The following is a 27,480-nucleotide window of genomic DNA, read 5'->3' as shown; positions in this document are numbered from 1 at the left end:
GTGGCTGAGGAGGAGGGACGCAGTATGGCGTAGTGGTTTGAGCGTTGGACTAAGACTCTGGAGACCAGGGTTCGAGTCTCAGCTCGGCCATATAGACCTGCTGTGTGACCTTGGGCAAGAAGCCACACTCTCTCAGCCTCAGGGGAAGGCAATGGCAATCCCTCCTCCTCTGAACAAACCTTGTCAAGAAAACCCTATGATAGGTGTTCCCTTAAATATGTCAGAAGCCCCTTCAAAATATATACTGTACTGTAAGCCGCCTTGGGCCCCAGTTTGGGAGAAAGGCGGGATTAAAAAATAAATATATAAAGACAATAACAACAAATCTTTGTCTGGCTCTGCTATGGAATCCTGGGAATTCTATAGCTTTAGAGCCAGAAAAGACTTAAAGCGGTACCAAACCGGGTTATTTCTCCAGTGTGGATGCAGCCTCTGAAAAAGGCGGCGCAAAGAAGGCGAGGCGCGTTTCAAAAGGCGTCACTGGAGCCTGGGGCCGCCATTTGCTGGCTTCTCTGGAGCCTCCTCTGGAAGGAAGGCAACAAAAGTAGCCCCACTCCGCCTCCTTCTGCTGCTGCTCCTGGGCTGCCAGGGAGGGAGGATGTTTCATTCAACGCGGGAACAGTTAAACGTACGTATCCGCCACCGCTGGATTAGGCCCCCTTTTTAAGACACGTGTCTGCAAAATCGGGAGTCACGTCTGAATGGGCACGCTTTGGGGTAGACACGTGTACCCCCTGTGAGCCACAATGGCCACAAAGAGACCACTTTCTTCCTCACTCCGCCTTGTGAAATGTGCTCTAGGTTTATTCCAACCCCCAACCCCCCCAATAAGCAGACATATTGGCACACTGCTATCATTAACCTTATTTGTATAGAGCTGACCCATAGGGAAGCCATTCTTGCCCATAGAGAATATTTGCCCATAGGGGAACATTGAAGGTTTTTTCCTATGTTTCACAAGTATTCCCCAATATTTCCCTATGGGCAGATAATCTCTAATGTTTCCCTATGGGCAAGTATTCCCCAATGATTCTCTATGGGCAAGTATGGTTTCCCTATGGGCAACCATGCTTTAGTATGTCCCTATAGGGGCATAAATTTACATGGCCCTTCACAGAAACAGTTCCAAGCATTACATCCTGCCAAAGGCGTACAGCCTAAGGATATATATATATATATATATATATATATATATATACACACACACACACACACACACACACACACACTGTTATGGAGATAAAATACAACACTATAATAGTAGCAATATTTTTATTTTAAATTGTTGTTGTGTGCCTTCAAGTCATTTCCTATCCTGGGGTTTTCTTGGCAAGGTTTGTTCGGAGGGGGTTTGCCATTACCTTCCCCTGAGGCTGAGAGAGTGTGCCTTGGCCAGGGGTCACCTTCTCTGCATCCACACTGCAAAAATAATCCTGTTTGACCCCACTTTAACTGCCGTGGGATTCTTGGAACTGTAGTTTCTTGTAGCACAAGGCTCTTTGACACAGAGGGCTAAATGTCTCACAAAACTACAGACCCTAGAATTCCATAGCATTGAACCATGACAGTTAAAGTGGTGTCAAACTGGATTATGTCTGCAGTGCGGATGCAGCCCCAGTGGGTTTCATGGCCAAGCACTCAAACCACTACACCATGCTGCCTAGTGCCTTGGTTTTATTTCATATCTTTTTCTCTCTCTCCGATAAATACAATTTTGAAGTGAGGTATAAATAAAACCTGTTAAACTGGAGCAGTCCTTAGTGAGGAAGTTCTGAAATGCAATTCCTCCATCGTAAATCTTTTCTTCTTTTTAACCAAGGCTGCATTTACACTGCAGAATTAATACAGTTTGACACCACTTTAACTGCCATGGCTCAGTGCTGTGTAATTCTGGAAATTGTAGCTTTGCTCTGGAACCACATCAAACTACAATTTCCAGAATTCCATAGCATTGAGCCATGGCAGTTAAAGTGGTGTCAAACCAGATTATTTCTGCAGCGTGGATGCAACCTCTCTCAGGACGTTATCACACAGAAGAAATTGGAAGATTAATGCAGTGTCACCCCAGATGCTATGAAGGGGGTTTACGTTTATTCGCAAAAGGTTATCACACACAATCGAAGGCAATGCTGAGTCAATTCAAACCCAATCCAGGGTCAACTGAGAGATGGGTAAATTTGGGGAAACGTAGAATTTACAAATCCTGTTCCACTCCAAAGTTGCATTCAGTTTGAATTTGCCAGGTATGGAATGCATGTCTTGGTCACCCTTGGATTGCCTTCGAATCAGACTACAATTCCCAAGCTCCTTTACTGGCTGCAAAAGGGGCTGGAAAAGTGAAGTACATGGGAGATAAGTACTCCTGTGCTGCCCAGAGGGGGGGGGGAGCGTCCCTTCCCAGTGACAAGCCCTTCTTTCCTCTCCAAACCACCTGATTATCTGGGAAGGTTTGCCATGGCCACCCTCTGAGGCTAAGAGAGTGTGACTTGTCCAATGTTGTTGTTTGTCTTCAAATTGTTTCCAACTTAAGGTGATCCTAGGGTGACCCTGTCACAGGGTTTTCTTGGCAGGTTTATTCAGATGGGTTTTGCCATTGCCGTTTTCTGAGGAGGCTGAGAGAGTGTGACTTGCACCAGGTCACCCAGTGGGATTCGATCCCTGCTTTCTAGAGCCATAGTCTAATGCTCAAACCAAGTACAAGGTTACTTTGGACTGGTTTTGAATTGGTGAATTACCTAAGTAACGTGAAATAAAGTGTAATAAATGAACAAATAATGTGAAACAAGGCAAACAATTGAACAAATAACATGAAACAAGGGCAAAAGCCCTGCCGGAAGTGTAAAAAGGTAACGATCTGATTCTGCCCTCACTGCGCATGTGCAGGGATGCTAATTCGAATTCTAGACTACGATGAGTATGATAATTTCTTTTGCATTCACACTGCTTTGGCTTTGGGATGGGTGCTGTGTTCTTCAGTAGTGTGATAAGCATCCATGTACTTGCATTTATTTCCAAATTGGCCCCACTTTCTTTTCTTTCGAAATTGGGAGACATTCCTCCCATGTGAGAACGTTGTCAGAGAGTTCTGGTGCTACAGCAAACTACAAATCCCAGGATTCCATAGGATTGAACCATGGCAGCTAAAGCGGTATCAAACTATGTTAATTCTGTAGTGTGGCAACTCCTCCTGAAAGCTAGCCAGTATTTTCCTTGCTGGCTTGTATTTTTCCAATCTCTGCACATCGCTACAAGCAAAGAGATCCTGCCAGGAAAAAGGTGTCATGTTATAAAGTTGCTAAGATTGTGTAAAAGCTCATTGCTCTGGGTGGGAAATCAAGCTCAATAAAACCACCTCCGGATATTTTGGGTTGAGAAGCAGAAAGTCATAAGAATTCAGTGCATTTCATCCATACAGCTGTTCTGCTGAATTCCAAAGGAAAAGGAGGTTGCTTATCTCACTCCATGCCTTCACTTAGTTTAAATCTGTTTCATCCATATCCTCCAAGGAGAACAGAGTAGTACAGAGACATAGCCTGGAAGATCAGCATGCAAACACATTTTGTACAGTTGGCCCTCCGTATTCATGGATTCATTATCCACAGATTCAACCAACCATGACTTGAAAATATTTGAAAAATATATAAATTCTAAAAACCAAACCTAAATTTTGCAATTCTATATAAGGGACGCCATTTTACTACACCGTTGTATTTAATGGGACTTGAGCATCCAACGGATTTTGGTATCCACGGTGAGTCCTGGAATCAAACCTTAGCAGATACCAAGGGCCCACTGTAATTAGATCTTGTAAATCTGTTAGTTTCAAACGTTCTACAGATTCCCTTTGCATACAAAGTAGTTTGTTGTAGTTGTGTGCCTTCAAGTCATTTCTGACTTATGGCAACCCTATCATGGAATTTTCTTGGCAAGATTTGTTCAAAGAAGGTTTGCTGTTGTGTCCCCTTGAGGCTGAGAGCATGTGACTTGCCCAAAGTCACCCAGTGGATTTCATAGCTAAGCAGAAATCGTACTCTGGTCTCCAGAGTTCAATTCAAACCACTATGACATGAGGAGTACTGCTGTTTTTTAAGCATTTAGCCCACCTCTTTAGCTTGAAAAGTGGTATAGTAGCTTACATAAAACCAGATAGTGATTCCCAAACTTTAGTCTTCCCGATGTTTTGGACTTCAACTCCCAGAAGCCTCAGCCAGCTTGGCCAACAGTCAGGACTTCTGGGAGCTGAAGTTCAAAACATCTGGAGAACCAAAGTTTGGAAACCGCTGAATCAACAGCACCAAACACTGTTTCCTACAGATTTGCAATCTAATTTTTTTTAAAAAATGGAATAGGACAAAAAACAAAGACAGGAATCCAGTTGTTATAGCAGTCTTTTCCAGCCTTTGGCTCTTGTTAGGTAGGATAGGAGTCTGTGTGGGGACTGGCAAGTGATGTTTACAGTGTACCAAGGACTGGCATCATATTTGTGCCCATTGGATACTATTGGCCCCATACAGACAGGCCAAAATAAGACTGCTTCGGGTCACTTTGGAGGTATGCTGTTTCAATGATGCAGGCGTACTAAGAGTCCAGAAGCTGCGCCAAAGTTGCGCTCCAGTCCTTAGGACTGGATTATGGCTTTAGCTTCTGGACTCTTAGGACACATGCATCATTAAAACAGCATACCTCCAAAGTGACTCGAAGCAGCTTTATTTTGGCCTGTCTGTATGGGGCCATAGTTTCTTTCCTTCCTAGAAACTTGCTAGATACCAGAATGGTCCAGAGACACACCCCCCCCCCACTGATTAGCATTGATTTAATACATCTGGAGGGCACCATTAGCCTGGGGAATTTACAAAGTGACTTTGGGCTTGAATAGAAACATTTCAAATGGAAGAGCTGCCCAATGGAGGTACATCTCAGTGGCACAGATGCAGCAGGGCTCTTTTCCCCATCTTTTGCTGCTACTAAATCCTCCAGCAGGTTGCTATCTTGATAAGGGCTAGACCTGTTAATCCCTTGCCATGAATGAATTCACATTTCTATATGAGCTTAAGGCACTGTTAGATTGATGATCCCATGTTGCTAGCAATGTATTCTGCCTTTAACTAAAAATCTATGGCTTGGTGAATAAGAATTTTAGGACCAGGGCCTGTGTGTCATTTAGGGGCTGCACTATAAACTTGCAACATAGACCTTTCCACAGTCTCATCCCACACATACACAAATGACAAGATTCAATTTTAATTTTGAAATTGCACATGTTTCCTTTCTGAAAGTAAACCATGGACCACACTAAGACTTTTCAACATTGCCCTCAGCATCTCATCTTTCCCCCCTCCATTTTTGTTATTATAACATCCAGTCTGAAGGAGTCGCCTACAAAGCTTTCTGTCTAGTTTTGTAGATTTTTTTCTGGTTGGTCATAATAAAGTTATGACCCTACTGATGTTTGATTTATTTATTTATTTTATTTTTATTCCAGTGGACTGAACATAGCTGCAAGCAGTTCACTTGGAAGTTCTTTTGTTCTGGCCTCTGGTTACAAAATTGTGAATGAACTCTCCAAAGTCAGTCTGTCTCATATAAGTAATTCTCATTTGATAGATGAAATACTTTCCAGAGGAGAAAAAACGTGTACTTCTTGATGAGTGTTTACATGCAGGAAATTATTCCTCCTGTTGTCACAGTCACTGGCAGCCTGCAAAATAAATCTAAGGATACTTTATTTAAAATTAGTTGTGACTCTTATTTTAATTTTAATAAGTTGCTTGGAGATAGTGTGTTTGTCTACTTCTTGGCTAACAGAGACAAAGACCTTAATCTTTATTTTCTTTCTAGATCTTGGGATGGAGAGCAGCTGCAAGTATTGCTTGGTCTGTGCTTTTGCTTCCTCTCTGTGTTGCAGTCTTTGTCACCATTAGCAATATTGACTTTGTCCACCCTGTGCAATGGATCACAGGTATGTACAATGTCTTGTATGAGACATACAGAAGAATGCAGTGGTCCCTCCACATTTGCTGGGCTTAGGGATGAAGGACCCCTGTAGATGTGAAAAAATGCAAATAAAAAACCCTTATGCTTTTTACCCAAGAGAAACCTCTCTAGGAATCTCCATGTCCTCCAGTGCAACTCTGTGGTCAACATCTGCCAGAAGTTGATCATAGAATCATGCTGGAGGACCTCCAGAAGCCTAAAGAAGTGTTTTCTCTAGGAACTTCTAGGTTCCCCAGCACAATTCTATGATCAACTTCCAGCAGAATTGCACAGGAGGACTTTGAAATTCCTAGAGAGAACATATTAATCAAAACCACCAATAATCAAAGTTGTAAAACTCAAAGTTACAAATGTGGAGGGCAAACTGTACTGCTATTCTGCACTTATGTTCCATTTTATTCAAAGTTTTTATGTACATTATCTTGCTAATCTTTACAGCAGTCCTGAATAACAATGATAACAAACCAACTTCATGTCACATTTAGAGGGATGCAACAAAGAGAATAGCTTGATTTTGGCCATTCAGTGGCCACCTTCATGTCTTTTGTTAGACTAGCCTTCCCCAACTGGGTACACTTCAGATATGTTGGCTAATCCCCTGCCAGCACAGACAATAACTATGCTTGCCAGACATAATGAAAGTTGTAATCCAACATATCTGAATGACACTAGCTTGGAATTTGTCGTCGTTTTGTGCCTTCAAGTTATTCCCAACTTATATCAACCCTAAGGCAACCTGTCATGGGGTTTTCTTTGCTCAGAGGGGCTTTTCCATTGCCTTGCACTGAGGCTGAGAGCATGTGACTTGCCTGAGGTCACCCAAGTCTGTGCTAAATCATGTTAGGTTGATGTGCATAAGCTGAACCTTGGATTTATCTGCTCCCCTTTCATTCTCCTAATAGGTCTACTTTACAATGTTTTCTGGAAACAATTTTCTTTTTCTGTTCTTGTTGTGGTTATTTGCTATCAAATCAGCTTCAACTTCTGGTGACCCTATGATGAAAGACCTCCAAGAGACCCTACTGAGGTCTTGCAAACTCAGGGCTGTGACTTGCTTGATTAAATGAGTCCATCTGTAATGTGGTCTTTCTCTTTTCCTATCGCCTTCAACTTTACATGCATTATAATGTTTTCTAGTGAGTCATATTGTCTCATGATATGTCCAAGTATGATAGCCTCACTTTAGTTACTAGGGTGTGTTTCAGAGCGCTGAAAAGCAGCACTCTGCCTGCGCCGTCATTAGCTGTGCCGAGAAGCCCCAGCAGCCAAACCGCGAGGCTTCCCGGCGCAGCTAAAAAGAAGCGCCAAAATGGGGCTTCTTCTTGCATCGCAGAAATGACACGACGAGGCGCCAATGGCGCACTCGACACATCATTCACTCGATGCTACATGCGGACGCTAAGCGTCCGGCACGTAAAATGGCTGCGCCCATGTGTATAGGGCGCGGCCATTTTTACGCCCCCGTCACATGCTGGGGTGAGGCCAGTATGGACACTAGGTCCTCAGCCAACCCCTAGCACGTGACGGGGGCGCTGCAAAGGCCCGTGCAGAACGGGCCTAGGTTTTCTAATGCGAGTTCAGGCTTGATTTGCACTCAGATCCATTCATTTGTCTTTCTGACTATCCATATTATCTCTAGAACTTCCCTGCAGGACTGCATTTCAAATGAATTGATTCTCTTCCTGTCATTTTCTGTTTTAGGTTCATTCAATGATTTGTATACCTCCTATGTTATCTTTTGTATACTTCTGATGTCTGTGGTAATAGTGGTAATAAATATCTTCAATGTTGAATTTCATGCAGGTGAGTTTTCAAAGCTAAACTGAATGAAATGTACATTCCTCAGAGATTGTTGCTTAGTGCTGAATTGTGTTTTAACTTTGTCAGTCTGTTTTATTTCACTATCATCTAATGTACACTGCAGAAATACTGCAGTTTCACAATGCTTCAACTGCCATGGCTCAGTGTTATGGAATTTTGGGATTTGTAGTTTTGTGAAATATTTAGCCTTCTCTATCGGAGAAGGTATTGGTGCCACAACAAATACAAATCCCAAGATTCCATCTCATTGAGACAAGGCAGTTAAAGTGATATCTAACTGCATTATTTCTCCAGTGCAGGTTAGACCTGCATAACATAAAACTTGGCCTCTGTCCTGTAGTGTTATTAAACCCTTTCTTTATTTGTAAATATTGAATAATTCTGAAAGATGCCTTATAAATACATGAGGACCTACCTGGCCATACATTGTCCTTTCTCTGCCCCTTCAAGATGGTCAGAATGGTTCGAAAAACCATGATACTTTGTTCAGGAAAATTTCCCTATCATATTATGAACTTGCAAATACTTAAATGAGGAGGAGTGATGGTTGAAAAGTGATGTCTCAAATGTGTGACTGAAAGTAGAAGATTTGTGTCTTGGTTTGTGGTTGTTGGTGTCTAATGTTGTTTTTCTTATGTTGCAGTTGTGCCTTCAATTCCTTGTTCCCGATTGGCATTGATCAGCAAGATTATCCACCCCCAGCAGGTGATCCATTCAGTTGCCCATGCTGTCATGGGAATGCTGGTGGCGTGGTGTGCTGCCATTATGACAAAGGGAAAGTTCCTGTTTTTATCTGTGCCCTGCACAAATACAGAAAGGTGATTTCTCAGTGATTATAGAGCAAGCTCTTTATTAAATATAACGCCTTGTGAAAATAAATATCAAAGTGCTGCCAAATTCTTTATGACAGACTTTTTTGTTTACATCTTCATTTCCCCAAATCATTACTTACTGCTAGTATAGAAAGAAAGGCAAATGACTAGAGCCGGCAAAACCCATTTTTACTCCTGGAGAAATGGTTTTATACTTGTTACTCTTTTGTTATGATAAGTTTCCAATCTAATAAGACAAACCACATTTCTCTTGCTTTCAGTCATTGCTTGAAAATATGCCAGCTGCAACCTTTACTTCAGATATTTGTCACGGAGAAGAGAAGCCTTTGTCCTGCAGACCCAAGTTGGTCTATGGAGGTGCTTTGTCAGGCATGTGCAAGTGCCAGCCGAGAATGTTTTGTTTCTCCTCCCTCTTTCTTGCATAGGGAAGGGAGAAGAGGAATAGGCCAGGCCACTTTCAAACTCTGTTGGAAGCACTTCCTGAGAGTGCTTTGCTCCTCTTCTTCCCTGTACAGGGAAGGAGGTGGAGCAAAGCTAGTCCTCACCCAAAAGCACTGGGTAAAAAAAGCTCTACCTGGTGCATTGGTTTGAGAAATCTGATGATGGCATGGTATGTGGAAATGTGTCCCTCATTTCAGGGGTATTTCCATACCCTCTGACATTGTCCAGGTCACAGAGGGTTGAAGTGGGGAGGGTGGCAATCTGGATCTCTGGCTAGTTTTAGTCCTTTACCTTGGTCTCTTAGATGGTGGTCATTGCTGCCACTGGGAAGAGAACTTTTCCACTCAAACACCTGCCCAGTTGTGCCTTTCTTTTTAAAAAGCTAATTGTAGATTAGAACAGGCAGTTTTCCTGTAGTAGAGTGGTGGAAATTACTTGGCTGTACAGATGTTGAACTGCATCTCTCAGCATGCCTTGCCACCGGCTTTGCTGGGCAAGGCTGCGGGGAGTTGAAATTCAGCAACTTCTAAGCTAGAGTGCTGCATAATTCTTAACCTGATGTAAAGCTACATAAGCACCTATTAGAACAGTGATTCCCAAACTTTGTTCCTCCAGGTGGTTTGGACTTCAATTCCCAAAAGCTTCAGGCAGCTTGGTCAACAGTAAGGAATTCTGGGAACTGAAGTCCAAAACATCGAGAATGATTATATTAAAAGTTTAAGAAGGTGAACAAGGCAAACTGTTCTGTTAGGATTTTCTGATTTGAAGCATATGTATTTGCTTCCTTTTCCTTATAGGAAACTGCTCCGTCCATTTGTTCCTCTCTCTTCCCTCTCACACACAAACAGCATCCACACACACATTTGAGGAATGAACATATGTTCTTCTATCTCCTCTCTGTAATTATGTTTGCATGAAAATTATGCTGTTTTTGCTGGATCAAGCAGGGATGGAGGAATTTTTTTTCAGAAGAAGGCTTGGCCCACACTTGTATAGCTAACCTGCTAGTTTGTAGAACAAATAGAATACAATCATTTAAAGACTATGATCAAATATTATCATCGTAAAAAAAAATCAACTGTTCTTTTACAGTTAATTTTTTTAAAACAATTTTTGGAAAATTGGTTCTAATTTTTTAAAACTTAAGTCTTTAAAGATAGCACTAAATCTAGTTTTGCTGCATATATTTATTTTTCTAATTAAACTAAAGTTACTGTTTTTGCTTCAGTGCAGCTGATGCTGATCTGAATGTGTGCCTAAATGAGTACCACCTCTTTCTCTTGCTCCTTGGAGCTTTTATGGGTTACAGCTACAGTCTCCGGTATCTTGTCAATAATTTGAACTACCTTCCATTCCCAGTTATACAGGTAGGTGGCAAAAAGGACAGTGGGGATATAGTTCAAACACTGAACAAGAGGTGCTGTTCTTTTTTTGTGCACATTCCTTTCTGGCAATTATAACTTGCACATGTGGGGTGGGAGGAAAAGTTCTAATGCACATGGGTTCAGGAAGGATTCTTTCATAAGAAATTCCTCAAATGCAATAGGTTAGATCTATAGAATAGTCCTTTGGGTACCAGGCGAAGATTTTTAAAAATTCTCCCCAGCATTATAAGAACTTTTCTTTAGTGTTTTTGGATCATTCGTTCCCGTTTTTACTTAGATGTAACATGCTGTAATTTTCTCCCAACTGCTGACTTTATCTTGGCTTTATTATGTGCTTTCTCTTGTACATGGTTAGTATTAAATGTTCTTAATGTTTTGTACACTGCCCAGAAAGTATTTATTACTAGTCAGTTTAAAGATACTCTGGTATAATGGAAATACAGAAATGAGATCCTGCGATTCATGAGTAGATGAAAGTTTATAGGTGCAGAAATTCCTGCTCCCTTCTTTCCTCCCAAATGCCTTGAACTCCCTAGAAACATCTTTAGAAGGTTAAGAACCTTCCTGGATTTTATGATCTCCAGTAGGAAGGGGATTGTCCCAAATTGGGCAGAGGCACCTTGCTTAATTGCATAAATGAAGCTTCCTTCTGCTTGCAATTCTTGGGGGTCCAAACCAGCAATTTTTGGATTTACCTACTGCCTTTTATAGTTACTATAGCACTGGTAATTGTAGAAATAAAATAAGTTGGCCTTACTAGTTAGATGTATTGGGAGATCTAGTGCAGCTGCCATCCCTGAAACAATTTATAATTTAAAATTTGACTGCTCTCTCAAATCAATATGTTCCAGAAACTGTTCCCTCCTCAAATATATGCACAATATTTTCCAGCAATACAAGTACCTGCGCTTCAGAAGAGCCCTTCCACTACTGGCAAAGCATAGTTGTGTGGAGTCACTTTATATGGTTAGGAACTTCTGTGCTGCCTACTACTTCTTTGGTAAGATTTCTTCTAAGGCAATATACACCATGTTATTAGATATGGGGGAGGTGGATGAGGGGTGACTTTGTCCTTGTGTGTTTTCCAGAGGCATCTGAATGCTTAAAATAAGAAGGAAGGTGTACTGGAGTAAAGGAATATTGGCATGGTACAGCAAAATGATTCTTCCTTTGGACATTCTGTCATGTGGGACAAATAATTTTTAGTAGTATACAGCCAAATGGCTCCACCGATGCATGGCACTATGTGTTGGGGAGCACAATAAATCATTACTCCTTTCATGTTGTTTCATTAAGTGTGATGTCTCTGCTGCTAAATGTGTCCCATGGGTCATTAGGACCACTTGTCTCTCATCTCATGGCCGCCACTGCCGTAGCTTTGTAGTTTTCCATACATAACTCTGGGGATGAGAAAAACTCTTGTCTGCAGCAAAATGTACCCCTAACCCTTCAGTCCTTGCTAACTGCTGCTGCATATGACATGCTTACAGTAGACCTGTTGAAATCAATGGGAGAAATTAGTCATGGCTAACTTAAGCCCCATGGATTTCATTGTGTTTACACAGCTAATTCTGGATCCAACTAAGTTACTGGAACTGGGACTGTCTAGTAAGGAGAGGCTTTTTATCTTGGGTTAACAGCCAGGGTAAGACCATGTGTCATTGGACTGGGATTCCGTGGAATGTGATGGCATCTGACTATTAAATAGCTATACTGAGGCGGGGTACAGACCGCCAGAAAGAGGCGGCTGGCAGCAGCCTCTCTTTTCCATGTAACCGCGCCGCAGCAACCAAATTGTGTGGTGCGACTACGCAGAAACAAGGACCGCTAAAAAGCAGATCCTTTTAGCACCGCTGCAACTGCCTGCAGCGGTGTGAGCACATCGCTGTCACGCGCACCTGTCTGGAAGGCGCACGGCAGTGACGTCACAGCTGTGCATGCCGTGTATATGGTGCCGCACAGCTGTGACATTCTGGTGACGTCCTAGGGTTGTGGGGCATCTGGAAACGGCGCCCCGAGGCAACCCTAGCACGTCGCCAGGACGTGCTAAAGGGCCCGTGTGTACAGGGCCTAAACTAGCAAAATCATTCATTTCTTTTCATGTTGCCACATTTTTCCCTTAAAAGGGTTTTTAAGTTTATTGTTTGCTATATACATTTAAATGGAAATTTTTTCTTTTGAAATCAAAGTATTATGTCTATGTTTTTACAGCTTGATTTTTCTGTTTGTGGTACCTTAGGTTATATTCCACGGGCATGGCTAATTACCACAATGAACCTTCAAACTAATAGGTTTGTATCTCTAAATGTTTGCTGTTGTTTTTCTTTGCTAATCTATAGTTGCAATAAAAGTGGCATTCCTACTGATCTTGCAGATTGTAACAGAATATAGGTTTGGTAAGTTGGCTTTCAGGTATGTTGGGCAGGCAATTCAGATTCTAAGACATTAACACAGCTGTTTTCGTTGAACTCCAGGTTGAGCAGGAAGCTAATGTAAATGCTATTGATAGGTGTTCTACACCAGTCTGTGTGAAATGTCTGAGCTTGTCTTTTGTTAACTGTTTCTAGACTCTCCATAGTAGCCACCTTTTAATACGATGTGATTATTAGAAAACACTCCTGTTCCCCATGATAACTTGGTCATTACCAAGCAGAAACTGTCCTACTGTTTGAAATGGGAAACAAAGGGTTTCTCCCCATATCATTCAGCTTCCACACAAAATTAGGTAGGGGAGGATTTGTTGCCCCAGAAGAGGAAGAGGGCTTGAGAGGCAGTGTTATCCACACCCTACCACTCAGGAAGACATTAGCAGTGCTGATTTTGCAATTTAACCCCCAGCCTTGGCAATATGAGAGATAATGATATGCAAGCAGCAATGGCCATTTTCCACCCTTTGAGGAAGAGAACTGCAGCAGAGTTCTCACACCTCACACTACCCCACAGGAGGCAGATGCAGATGCAGCACTTGTTTTCCCTTCCTAGAGGTGAAGAAGAATGTGGTGCTTTCCTCCTTTTGCAAGGAAGAAGTGGATGACAAGACTATGGTACCCCTGCAATACCACCACATCCTAGCTGTACTACAGAACTGGTTATTTTCTTAATGCTTTAATGCCTATTCTCTTAATACAGTGAGGGTGCTGTGATCAAGTCCACCTTTTACTTTCTGGAATGGGGCCCAGCCATTCCTGCCTCTTCTCTAGTAGTGTTTTAAATTAGAATATGAAGCCACTGGAGGGGCCCAGGGAGAGAAAATTGATTTCCAGATCTTCTGCAATTTCACACCCCTGTCCTCAGCAGTGGACAGGAACAAGCTATCTAAGAAATGGTTAGTGTGTCATTGTGTTTCTTGCTGGATTTATGGAGCCTGTTTGGTCATGGATTGCTGATGATGGAAGTGAAGACCCCACCTGGAATATTGTGTCCAGTTCTGGGCACCACAATTTAAAAAGGATGTTGAAAAACTGGAGCGTGTTCAGAGGAGGGTGACTAAAATGGTGAAGGGTCTGGAAACCATGTCCTAGGAGGAACGACTTAGGGGGCTGGGGATGTTTAGCCCGGAGAAGAGAAGGTTAAGAGGTGATATAATTGCTCTGTTTAAATACTTGCAAGGATGTCATATTGAGGAGGGAGCAAGCTTGTTTTCTGCTGCTTCAGAGACTAGGACCCGGAGCAATGGATGCAAGCTCCAGAAAAAGAGATTCCACCTCAACATTAGGAGGAACTTCTTGACAGTAAGGGCTGTTCCACAGTGGAACAAACTCCCTTGGAGTGTTTTGGAGTCTCTTGCCTTAGAGGTCTTTAAACAGAGGCTGGATGGCCATCTGTCGGGGATGCTTTGATTTAGATTTCCTGCATGGCAGGGGGGTTGGACTGGCTGGCCCTTGTGGTCTCTTCCAACTTTGTGATTCTATGATTCTATGAAAACCACTGTGGGGGGATCCTAACTGCCATCAGGTCAGCTGTTTGAGGGAAGATCTAGACATTGTCTGATCCATTCGCAAATTTGGTCAGAAACAGGATAAACAATTGATGCTTCCAGGGAAAACATCTCTCTAATACAGCTGGATTCTATGTAGATGAATGCTACTCAGATTGGTAGTCCTTGGACCAGTATTAAGTCATGAGCAATATCCTGCCACTTCCCTGGTAAATTTTCAGGAAAGAAAGAAATAATTTTAACCAGTGAGCACAAATATGGCACCATTCCCTTTCACTTTGGGGAAAAATGCCAGTCCCCCAGATTTCATGCATTGGTGTTGATAATTAGGCATAAGGGGAAGAGTAAATGCTGTTGCTTGCAGGTGGAGGATCTAAGACTGTAAACAACTTTAGTGAAACATGTACCTTTAGATACAGATATTACTTTGAAAATATTTTGTTTAAAAGTGGTAAATAGTGGTATATAAATATATGAATTGATATATGAATATTCTAAATAAGTAAATGTCTGTAATCTAGTAAAAATTCCTGAGCAATCTTTTTTTTTTCTTTGCCAGGGGTCCTTTCTTAAAAGGAAAGTTTAGAGCCTCCATCCAATTAAAATTCCTTTTACATGCTAACTTGTTGGTTTTTTTAATTGGGTAAAATAAAAATAAACTTTTGATATAGATTTAATACAGTTATTGTTTATAGTCTTCATAAACACTTTGTACTAAGGTATATGTTGAACAAAACCTCTTTCTCTCAATTTTGTGTGTTTGTTTGTTTGGCTTCTAGTAAACTTCCTCTTCTCGACACAGTGGCTGGCCTCCTGGATTTGTCTCTCCTGTACCACAGCTGGCTATGTGGTCTGTTTCTTCTAATGACCTGGTATATTGCATGGCTGCTCTTCAGAATCTTTTCTACTGAGGTTGGTGCCAAAGGTCATATGCTGGTCTTCCCTAATCCAGCATCCTCCAGATGTGTCAGACTACCAATCCTATCTTCCTTACTCAACATCTGAAGGCTGTTGGGGAAGGCCGTCCTGTGCTGTGCAGTTGGATGGTCTCTGCTGCTATTGTAGCCTTTCTTTTTCAAACAATGTGGAAAACATCTCTTACTAGAGTGCCGCAGAAATGGTTACATTAAGGTTCATCTGTTTTCCATTGAAGAGTTTACCCTTCCCTTCCTTTCTGTCAGGGCTTGGTTGGCAGCCTGCCCATCATCTTGCTTGCAAATGGTGGTTGACATGATTATGTTCTTCATTAGTACTGAAGAAGGTTGTTTTTCATGCTTAACTGCAGTTCCAGTGTGTGTGTGTATTTTTCATTTTTAGGCACATCACTTTCCTGTCCAGCCAACTTTTGTAGAAGAAGCAGACCAGTGTTTACCTAAAGTCTTAAACAGCAACCCTCCACCTCTTTTAAAGGTATGAGTTCAGCTTGATTCTCAGGCTTTCTGTTAACTTATTTATTGCATAACCTTAGTTATAATAATTGTCCAAGAAAAAAAACATAGTTTCAATGTCACATTATCAGTTTAATTATAGAGTACATATAAGAGGCCTGCAACCTAGGACTTAGCTTCACACTAATATGGAAACCTCATTTTTCCTCACCTCTCTACCCTTTCTCCCCACCCCCCCCCCCCCCCCCAATTTTAATTTATCTCTTACACTCCTCCTGTCTCCTTCCCTCTTTTCCTTTGAATTGCTTCTCTTTCCATTCCTAGGTCTCTGGTGTTTTTACTCCATCCTAAGACATTTTCTCCTACCTGATTCCAGTGACAAATGGCAGCCAGATATCCTCTTCAGCACTCTATCACTCTGTAGCATCTATAGCAGCTCAACCAGGCACTCTCTGTCATCATAATGTTTTAGTGCATAACAACATAGGTTTACATAAATGTAGCTATCTAAATTTAGATTTGCTTGAATAACTGAAATAACTACAGCTCTGAGAATATCAACTCTGGTGCTTGATGAAATGTACAGTTTCTCAGTACTAGAGTTGTGAATTGTTTCCCACAAAGTTTGAATAACTTCTTTCTATGTATTTTCATGGGTTTTTTTGTAAAGAAAATGAAAGAAATACAATTTCTTACTTCATTAAATGGGCAAATGCATAGGCAATATGACTTGCATTCTTTTCTACCAGTCAAAACTGGTTTTCATGAGATAGCATAATAAAATATCATGAATTATTTTAATAAAAATATTATGTCTAATAGCATCTAGAAGTAAAACTGTGGAAACTTGAATGCAAATTTGGTCAACTTGGTAGTCTTTAATACTCTGAAATATTTTTCTCTTCAGTTCTTAGCTTTACAGGACCTGATGTTTCTCTCCCAGTATTCCCCTGTGCGACGTCAAGAGGTCTTTAGCCTTAGCCAACCAGGTATTTAGAACATAACAGGGCTTTGTTAAGTAGGAAGATGGGGAACTCTCTGTGAGAAGCTGACTTCAATTGAGAAGAATTCTCTTTCATTTTTGTATTTACCAAATGCAAACATGAGGAAATGTAATGGGGGTTTTATACTGAACATCTTCCAGCTGAAAAAAACCCAACCTACTATCGTTGTGTCCAATGGTGAGTATGCAAAGGAACTGGATGGAACATGTACATCAATTGATTATTCATTCCCACAGTACAAAGCCAAATAATGCTTGTAGATTATATTAAAATGTGCCTATACACATTTGCCTTGGATTGCTGGAGGCCAATGAAATCTTGTGTCCAAAACCCCTTTTTCAGTTCCTGACATTTTAATATTTAGTACCTAGCTTCTGACTTCTTTGTTGCTGTTTTTCTAGCCTGATAGTTTGGTCATAGTTGCAAACAGGCTAAAGGTGACTATTACTTTGGATTGATTTGAGTACATTATTTATTTATTTATTTATATTTGTATCCCTCTCTATTCCCAGGACTGGGACCCAGAGTGGCTTCACAGCATTAAAAACAGTACAATAAAAACATAATAATAATAATAATAATAATAATAATAATAATAATAATAATAATTACATTAAAAGAAATTAAACTATTACAATATTAAAACAGATAGTTATTAAAAGAATAAAACATATTTTAAAAAGATAAAGCTATAAATAAGGGGGGGGGGAACTGTTAACAGTTTTTTTAAAATGGTCCAACATCCCAGCCTGTCCTTATAGCAATTCCTTAAATGCCTGTGTACAGGTAGGTCTTCACCTGCTGGTGGAAGGCCATCAAGGAGGGAGCTGTTTTGATCTACCTTGGCAGGGAGTTTGAGAGTCTAGGGCAGCCACCAAGAAGGCCCTCTCTCGTGTCCCCACCAACCGTGTTTGTGATGGTGTTGGGACAGAGAGAAGGATCCAGAGTATCTCAGAGTTCCGGCCGGTTTATACCAAGAGAAACAGTCTGCCAAATAGTGTGGACCTGAGCCATGTAGGGCTTTATAGGTAATAACCAGCATCTTGAATTGTGCCCGGAAACAAACTGGCGGCCAGTGAAGCTGTTTCAACAGGGGCATTGTATGATCTCTGTAGTCTGCCCCTGTTAACAGCCTGGCAGCAGCTCTTTGAATCAGCTGAATTTTCCGAACACGTTTTCAAAGGCAGCTCCATGTAGAGCCCATTACAGCAGTCCAAACGTGATGTAACCAAGGCATGTAACACCGTGGCCAGATCTGGTTTCTCAGGGAACGGGCACAACTGGCGCACAAGTTTTAAATGTGCAAAAGCACTCCTGGTCATAGCAGAGACCTGGGCCTCCAGGTTCAAAGCTGGGGTCCAAGAGTACCCCCAAACTGCGAACCTGTGTCTTCAGGGGGAGTGTGAACCCATCTAACACAGGCTGGATTCCTATTCCCTGATCTATCTTCCGACTGACCAGGAGCACCTCTGTCTTGTCTGGATTAAGTTTCAACTTGTTTGCCCTCATCCTGTCCATTACTGAAGACAGTCACTGGTTTAGGATCAGGACAGCCTCCCTGGATTGAGGTGGGATGGAGTAGTAGAATTGAGTGTCATCTGCATATTGATGACACCACACCCCAAAACTCCCCAAAACATTACACACTGCTCCTTTAAATGTCAGCTTCATTATGTGCAATAGGCTATAAGATGATACTTACCTTACACTATTCCCACACCCCCTTGCAGGGTAATATTGTAAAACTATTTCACTTAAGTGTTTTAGAAGTCAATACTCTGCTTCACTGCTTTGCAGTAGCTATTGGTTTCTTTCATTCTTCAACTTTTGTTTTGTTTCTATTTTAATATGCATTCCCCTTGTCTAAAAGGTGGACATCCGCACAACTGGACTTCAATTTCCAAGGAGTGCTTGAATCTTCTAAATGATCTCACGCAGAAGCTGATAATTCACCAAGAAGTTGCAGCTGCAAATGGAAGGCTGAAACAGCCACCTATGGGAGACTTACGACAACCCCCTACCTCTCCAGGTACAGAACAGATCCGCACAGTATTTGTATTTTTGACAATGGGGTTTGTCCACAGGGGGAGGCAGGGGAACCATGTTCCAAAATGGATAGGGCAGCAGGGTTAAGAATTCTTCATTCATGAAACAGTTGTACAAGATGAAAGGTATGTCCTTCATTTTTATTTTGAGGGTTTTTTTTTTTTTGTATAATAAAAACTAACATTCTAACAAATGTTCGTTAGAACTCCTTCAAGCATTATGTGGGAATGGCACCTTTCTACGATTTTCCCCACAATCAGCATTGTGTCAGATATTTGCCTGTTTGTGTACAGATTGTATAAAAAGACTCAATAGGAACTTCATGAGCTAGTTTTGTAAAAAAAAAAAATTCCCGTAGCGGGGGACAACTTGAGATATTGACTACTGAGTGGAAACTGGAACTTCCTGCTAGCAAAATCAGTGGTTCTCAAACTTTGCTCCTCTGGGTGTTTTGGATTTCTCTCAGAATCCCTCATCAGTGGCTAAACTGGGTAGTGTTTCTGGAAGCTGAAGTCCAAAAAACCTGGGCGACCCACATTTGAGCATTGAGACAAATTATTTCTTTATTTCCCTGTGTCCCCTCCCCCCCTCGTTCAATGGTTGTATAAGTTGCCATTAAATCTGCTACAAAACTTCTTTGGACTGAACTGGAGCCAGTTTTTAATTCACATGTTTATGTAAATCACTTTGCAAAAAATAATTATTAAGCCATATTGGTGGAACTAGCCTAGCCATGATGGTGCCTAGAGCAACATGCCCCAACACAAACCATTGCACTACGTTTCACTTGCTGCTAAGAGACAATGGCCGAAGAAGCTGTACATCCTTCCTATTTATCAAGTGGGCCCTTGGTATCCACTTCACTTTGGTTCCAATCCCCCCCCCCCCTTGATACCAAAATCCAAAGATCTTGAAGTCCCATTAAATACAGTGCTTTTGGGATTTTTTTAATGTAATATTTTCAAGCCATGGATGGTTGAATCTGTGAATGCAGAATCAGGATAAGGAGGGCTGACTGTATATGCAGTAGATTTGGACTGGAGAACTCTGGGTATGTCTCCACAGTATTTCTCCACTGCATATTTAGGAAAACATCTCTATACTTTGCACTTGGCTAGTCCTTTTCCCACTGTACATGAATCTAACATGCTTGTAGTATCTCTAAGGGACAGGCTACTTATCAGTGTATCCTAATGCATATGATTTATGTCACCATACAGTGTACAGGATCAAAGGAGCCACATTAACTACTTCTGCAGGGATTTTCTGGAAACTCCTTGGAAATATTTAGGGCATTGTACTTGTGGAGGGGAGCGGGGCTATATTCTGCAGAGCTGCCCCATCCCTGATCTTCCTGCATTAACACAACTCCATGCACTTGGGATCTCTAGTAAGGATGGGCTCCTATTCATGTGGAGATCTGTTACCAAATTAATCTGAACATGGTTACTTTTTCACATCAACCTTTTATTTTACAATTTTTATGTTATTAATGCCACTGTAAGATTATGCTGAGTTTTATAGTAGTTAGAATAGGTGCTTTAAGAAAGGTACTATGGAATGTGACTTGGGACAAGCCATCCAGATCATATTCTTTTATAAATTTCTTCCTTGCTAGGAGCAGCAACAGAAGAGAACTTGTTTCAAACCCCGAGGTCCATCCTTCTTTCTCGAGCCCATATGCCTTCTCTGGTTAAATCATCTTTGTTGCCTTTAAAAGCTTCACCTGTGTCTGATCTTGGAAGCAATTTAGAGTCACCTTTTAGTCCTGTTCCTCTGAGTCGCAAGTCTGGAGTGTTGGATTTAAGCTCTCCTTGGCATGGATCAGTCCAGAGCCCTCACATTATGAGAAGAGGACCAAAACTGTGGACATCAGGTAGCAGGAGTTCTTTGGTCCCAACACTGTTGGTCCCATAGGTTCAAGGCAGTGTACAACAGTAATCATATGAGGCAGCCTGGGCAGAGAGTGTTTCTGAGATAGTCACCCACTGAGGCCCTATTCAGATGGTGAAAATAATCCAGGATGAATCCTGGTTGAATCTCTGTTGTTCACATGCATCCCGAATGTACCTGATTAAGATGTGGTTTTTTTTTGGGGGGGAGGGGTGCCAACCTCCCACTTAACCTGGGATAATCAATACTTTTTTTTCTGAGTTTTTTTTTAAAATCATATAATTGGTAGTACGAATAACTGATGCAAATAGACCCGAGATAATTCAGGATTAAACTCTGCATGCCTTGAACATGTTTCAAATACATTTGCATTATCAACACCATGTTTATTCAAGTGCTTGCACATGTGAGCAACTGAACTCTCAGAGATGCACATAGATGCGTTTCCATAGTGTGAATAACAAACCTGGAATGCATGAGTGAGCTCATTCACATCGTTCTAATTTTAAAAACGATGTCCCAATGACTCCTGAGTTTCATGGCTCACAAGGGATTTGAACCTGGTTTGCTAATGGCCCACTCTTAACACTAATAAGATACACTGGTGTTCTCAGCTCTTCTAGTTCAGTGAATTACTTATCAGGGCATCTGTTTAGTTTTTTAAAATTATTATTATTTTTATAATGAACTGGATTTGTCTTGTAGATATGCAGTGGACAGACTCTCCACATGAAACCCGCCCAACAATTACTGTTGCAAAAAGTGCTAATGAAGTAGTGCAACCAAGTTATTTCTGTATGTGGCTTCAGAGCAAGAAAGAACAGGTATTAATCAACTGATTAATGGGTTTTTTCATCTCCACAGTTTGTTTATTTTCTCATATTCAAAAATCTTTTTAAACATGAGGGACTTTCATTCCAATTAAATAGTTTTTGAAGTGGGTGTCAGTGGAGCCAAAAAATAAAAATAAAATTAGTTTATTTTGGTAAAAAACTTTAAACAGAATACATGCTGCTCTGATCTGTTAGATGTGTTCTGTGTTTCTTCATAGACTTCTTTTTCTTATTCTTCTTCCAGCTCAAAAGTTTCTTGTCAAAACGAGTATTGATAATGTATTTTTTCAGCAAGGTAAGGATGAATGCATAATTATATGGTTGACACTAGTTGAGCAGCAAATAATTATTTTAACTGTCTTAGTGTTAAATGTTGTATATATTCATCATAACTATTAAAATAGAATACATTGAAACAAGTGATTTGTTGTTATGTGCCTTCATGTCATTTCCCTCTTAGGGCAACCATAAGGCTAAGAGAGTGTGACTTGCCCCAGGTCACCCAGAGGGTTTCCATGGCTGAGCAGGGATCCAAACTCTGGTCTCCAGAGTCATAGTCCAACACTCAGACTACTATATTCAGACTGCTTATTGAAGAATTAATTTAAAAATATTGCCTTCCATTTTTCATTGTTTTGTCTAATTTGATGGATCATTTTATAAGAAATGCATGGGATGCATCTTTTGTAGGGGGAAGTGTGGGTTAACACATTGAGCACTGAAATTATTATCAAAATAATTTTTAATACAGAGTTCTTTATGATTAAATGCTTTACAGTTAGCATGATCATGTCAGTACTTGAAACATCTTGTTTATCTGGTTGGCTAACATGCAAAACACTTGACTTTCTCCTAGCACCCTGAGGCTTCAATCCAGGCCCTCTTTTCTGATACCCAGATGCATATTTGGGCTTTGGAAGGTAGGCATTCTGTTCATATCTGAAATAGCCTCTAGATGAATTATATCCAGTGACCAGTTTATGCTAATTACCTTGATTTTTATGGTGACTGGCAATAAAATGCATTTGTAAATATCCCATTTCATTTTTGCCCAGTCTGAACATAGTGGTGAAGTACATATATCTAGAATTTTCACCCCTAGTTTCTATTGTCAAAGCCTAAAACTTATAGGTGGCAAAAGGTAATTTCTAGGTGATTTAGGTGGAGAAGGGTAAGAGGCATTAGTTACCTTTTTCTGAATTCAGAACCCTGACAGAGATGTAACATAACCCAGTCTCAGTGACAGTTAACACATCAGAACTAAAATCTATTCATTTTTCTGAAGGTTTATCACATCTTGTAGCAGCCTCATTTACTGAAGATAGATATGGAGTTGTCCAAACAACACTGCCAGCTATTCTGAATACTTTGTTAACTCTTCAAGAGGTATGGAGTCTTAATTTCTTTGCTGGAAAAGTGGTATGAACTCTTATTAAACTTTATTGTAACTTCTCTAATACACATTTACAGCTAACCAGAAAAGAAAGATCAGAGGGGACAAATGTTCCATTTTTATATGTTATGCACTCCATCATCCTGGATTCTACAAGCAGTTAACTCTACCAACAGCATTCTTGAGATCACATGTAGTCAACAGATGCCCTTAAAATTTATTTTGATAGCCAGAGGCCAAAATCTGTTTCTTGTCATTCTGGGGCTTAGCCTCTGTGATCTTACCTGATTTCAGAAGCTGATTAGGGTCAGTCGTAATTAGTACTAGAGTGAGAGACAATCAGAGAATATTGGGGCTTTCCAAGGAAGGCTAGGAAATGATCCTGCTTGAAATCCTGGAGAGCTACTGCTAGTCAGATTTGGCAGTACTGGACTAGACAGAGCTATCTATTATATTAGGCAGCTTTGTATTTAATTAATCATAAAATGCTAGTGTAGGTTGAATATCTCTTATTCAGAATTCCAAAATCCAAAATACTCCAAAATTGTCCATGTGGGTGGCTGTGATAGTACACCTTTGCTTTTTGATGATTTAATGTACACAGACTATTTCATCCACAAAATTATTAAAATATATTATATATAAAATTACTTTCAGACTATGTTTATAAGATGTATACAAAACATGAATGAATTTCATTTTTAGGCTTGGGTCCCATCTCCAAGATATACATTATGTATATGCAAATATTCCAAAATCAAATAATAATAATAATAATAATAATAATAATAATAATAATAATAATATCAAATCCAAAACACTTCTGGTCCTAGGCATTTCAGATAAGGGAGACTTAATCTGTATTCTGTTTGTTCTGCAGTAGAACATTGGAGTAGACCAGGAAAGGTTTTGAACTGTAAATCAGTTTTGAATTGTAAATCAGTCTAAAATAGTCTGGATAATGTTATCCAAGGGACATAATTTAGTCCTGTCTGTATAAAGAATTCTCACAGTGTCTCACCAGGCCAATATTATGGTTGGAAGTTGAACTGTATCCATTAGTTGTTGTAACCTTGATCTTTCCAGATCTGATTGATATAAGCTTGATCTCCAAGTCTGTTTCAGTTGTACTGTGTGAGCTGAGCTGATTCATCTCTATGAAATGTAAACTTCTTTGCTGCCAACATGCTCTCTTATTGATTCATTTTGCATCCTAGGTGGTAGACAAGCACTTCAAACTTCCTCATGTTTCCAGCAAACCCCCCAGGATCTCAGGGAATCTGGCAGACACTTCCTACAAAACCCTTCGATTTGCTTTAAGAGCCTCACTGAAAACTGCCATATATCGGATAACCACCACATTTGGAGAACACCTAAAGTAAGGTTACAGGGAACAAAGGGATTATAATGTTCATTTCATTATATACCAAACTTGGGTATGGTGGCAAAGAGTCTGTACGTGATTTCATGTATTAGTAGCAGCAGTAGTTGTATCAATTCCCATCATCACTCTTATTTATACTCCGCCTTTTCCCCAACACTGGGACTCAAGATGGCTTACAATTAAAATTAACGCAGTATAATTAAAAATATACAAAAGAGCAACATTAAAATAAAATTAAACTGTAGATCTTCTCACTAGTGAATGAAAACTTAAAAACTCTTCGTGGAAAACTACTGTACTCCTGGGATTCTACAGAGGAATTTTAAAATTTTAGTGTGCAGAAGTTCACGATCTATTGTGCAACATTCTGAGTTGCTTTGTACATAACTGTACATCTAAAGTGGATTCGAAACTAAAAACCACATGGTAAAAATGCAAAAGCTTACCATATGGTAACCTTTTATCATGTCATAAATTTGAAGTAGACAGTTGAGGCTAGTGCTCCTATCTATTTTCTTCACAGGAAATGAAAGTTGCTATAGAAGGATCATAATTATGATCTCAACCATGTGTTTGAAGGTTTCAGATTATAGTTTTCCCCTTAAGGTTAGTGTGGGGGCTCTTGGAGTCGGTGTGGTATTGTGGCTTGAATGTTGGATTAGGACTCTTGGACCAGGGTTTAAATGACTGCTCAGTCATGGAAACCCACTGGATAACCTTGGGCAGATCACTCTCTTACAGGAAGACACTGGCAATCACCCTCTGAATAAATCTTGCTAAAATGACCCTGTAATAGGTTTGCCTTAGGGTTGTCCTAAATCAGAAACAACAGCAACAATAGAACACCTGGTTTCTTAATTCAACATAAGACTAAAGACATAGCTTTTCACAGAATCCTTAGAACTTCTGGGTTGCCTTAAATCTGTATCATCTCTCTGGGTTCTCCATCTGTTAAATAAAATAACAAACACCCACTTCTCAGAGTGGCTATGATATGCAAATCACTTTGTATCTTATCTTTTAGAAACTCTTGTACTGTACAGTGATTCCCAAATTCTGGTCCTCCAAATGTTTTGGACTTCAACTCCCAGAAGTCTTAATCATTTTAGCAACCATTTTGTCTGGAATTCAGGGAGCCAAAATCCAAAACACCTGGAAAGCCATTGTTTAGGAATGTAGTAGAACATTCAGTAACCCATTTTGTGCATTAGGCAAGCTTAGAGGTCTCTGGTCTGATCCTGGGATATTCAGTGGGAAATGAAATGTACAGCTGGCCTTAAAGGGGAAAGAAAGAGTGACAGCAGATCCTTGTCCCATTTCTGCTTTGATCCACACATTTTGTGCTCTTGTGTGTCCTTTTGAATAACTAAATAGGGCTAAAGCCATGGTAGGGTTGGGGAAAACATACTTGATTTTGCTTGGGAGCTTTGCTGGTCTATTTCATACAGGTTGGGTTTCCATATTTTTCAGAAAATAACAATCTCTTTTCCTCATTATATATTAGCATGTTGTTGGATGAGGTCTGCAAATTTTTATTTTGTATTCTGTTCTTTAGTGCAGTTCAAGTATCTTCAGAACATAAGAAAAGACTCCAGCAGTTCCTTGAGTTTAAGGAGTAGTGAAATCAAACTGACCATGCTGTTACAGATGGATAATTCAGCAAGTTTGCATCAAAAGAAAGTGAAAATTTCTACTGACTTCTCAAAAGTGTTCTTTAATTGCAAGTCATTGGGTGACTGTGCTGTCAGCTGAAGTATCTGAAAAACTTGGATAACTTTAGTTTGACATTTTGTATAATAAACTGATTTTTTTTAAAGTTAAATATGCTTTGGAGTGGTTAACTGGTGTCAGGGATTGCTCAGGTTTGGAGGGAGCAGTATTTAACCTGCTTATTGAAGCTCTGCTGCTGCTACATGATTCACGTTATGCTGATAATTACTCTATAAACATGAGATCATACACATATGACAGCCTCCTGATTGCCATATGTCTCTTTAGACACAAATCACATAGTTGGAGGCCTAACAGAGTTAACTTTGGCCTTGTGAGACTACTCAAGAGTTCTACATTTTTATTGTGTTTAGCTAAAACTGGCTTAACTTCAGTCTGCACCTACTTTGAAGAGCACTGGTGAAAAACTAGCCATAAAAACACACTTCTTGCAACTATAAACTCTGTGTTGCCTTGACAGTACTTCACATGGTGATGTAAGCACACATTTACATTGATTTCACTTTCCTGCATGGCATGGAGTTGGGCTGGATGGCCCTTGTGGTCTCTTTCAACTCTATGATTAAACCAATGTATTCCATAGGATCTGTAATGGAATGGCCATTTGCATTTGCTGAGGAGACTATCTAAGAAGTAATGTCAGACAAAGTAGAAAGAACAAAAAAAGAATTCCTCTAGCCAGCTTCCTTTTCAGTTTGTTTCCCAAGATTGGCAACAAGTTGGAGAAATCTCGGGAAACTGAGCTACCTGCTATCCCCAATGATGACTCAAGTCATCTCTGACCTCCCCTCTTTAGGATGTCTTCATCCATTTGTATCAGCTAAATGCTTAATGGGGCTAGATAATAGCATCTGCTACACAAGGAAAAAATGGCTATGACGTTTGGTCAGAGTCTGTGATTCTAGAATAGGATGGATTGCTCACTTGCTTTTCAGATTGTTACCAGTCACTTTTTACATCAACTAACATAATATTACTTTAGCATCATTTTAATTTTTGAACTGCACAGGTGTTCATCTGGAACTGCAAATTCATTATCTGACTACACATTTAAAAAACAACTATCTGAAGGCAGTGTTATGCAGGCAGTATTAGATTAAGTATCAGTTTTTACCATTGCAGGGGTATGAGTGACCAATGGATTATCTCAGACTCATAGTGGAAGTAACAGAGACAATATTCTGAAGGTGACCTTAAAGACTTGGGCATCTTCCATATTTTGTTAGAGATGCAAATCACTTGGCCTAGGACTGGAGAAGTTTTTAAAAATCAACTAAATAAGCATTACCTCAGCTGCGCCTTCCTAGTACAGTGGTACAAAAAAAGGAAAGCCTTAAGCTATGTTAGCAGTATGCATTTACATCAATTTCTTAACATTGCCACAGCTCCATTCTAAG

General features: G+C 40.3%; 1 protein-coding gene across 2 annotated transcripts; it reads left to right on the top strand.

The window, feature by feature from the left end:
* The first annotated feature begins 9 nt into the window (after positions 1 to 9).
* Positions 10 to 26,174, top strand: NDC1 (NDC1 transmembrane nucleoporin). Of its 2 annotated transcripts, XM_042462985.1 has the most exons (18): positions 327 to 628; positions 5,839 to 5,959; positions 7,696 to 7,797; positions 8,459 to 8,633; positions 10,318 to 10,456; positions 11,366 to 11,474; positions 12,714 to 12,765; positions 15,191 to 15,323; positions 15,729 to 15,821; positions 16,707 to 16,788; positions 18,674 to 18,832; positions 20,468 to 20,725; positions 21,448 to 21,566; positions 21,820 to 21,870; positions 22,432 to 22,495; positions 22,861 to 22,961; positions 24,186 to 24,346; positions 25,908 to 26,174. In XM_042462985.1, exons 1-18 carry the CDS (start codon positions 599 to 601, stop codon positions 25,969 to 25,971), a joined length of 2,013 nt encoding a protein of 670 aa, XP_042318919.1. In that variant the 5' UTR covers positions 327 to 598; the 3' UTR covers positions 25,972 to 26,174. The 2 variants fall into 2 exon arrangements, with proteins under 2 accessions (XP_042318920.1, XP_042318919.1); XM_042462986.1 differs by lacking the exon at positions 20,468 to 20,725 and having other exon boundaries at positions 10 to 628.
* The last annotated feature ends 1,306 nt before the right edge of the window (positions 26,175 to 27,480 follow it).

This window comes from Sceloporus undulatus, chromosome 4 (genome assembly GCF_019175285.1).
Source record: "Sceloporus undulatus isolate JIND9_A2432 ecotype Alabama chromosome 4, SceUnd_v1.1, whole genome shotgun sequence".
NCBI lineage: Eukaryota > Metazoa > Chordata > Lepidosauria > Squamata > Phrynosomatidae > Sceloporus > Sceloporus undulatus.
The sequence above is the reverse complement of the archived record's forward strand: the minus strand, read 5'-3'. Positions and strand labels throughout refer to the sequence as shown.

Excerpts from the sequence above, each read along its gene's own strand:
- NDC1 (XM_042462985.1), top strand. The coding sequence starts at position 599 with ATGTTTCATTCAACGCGGGAACAGTTAAAC. Across the intron at positions 5,960-7,695 it reads CCCTGTGCAATGGATCACAG|GTTCATTCAATGATTTGTAT; the intron begins GTATGTACAATG and ends TTTCTGTTTTAG. Across the intron at positions 11,475-12,713 it reads TGCTGCCTACTACTTCTTTG|GTTATATTCCACGGGCATGG; the intron begins GTAAGATTTCTT and ends GTGGTACCTTAG.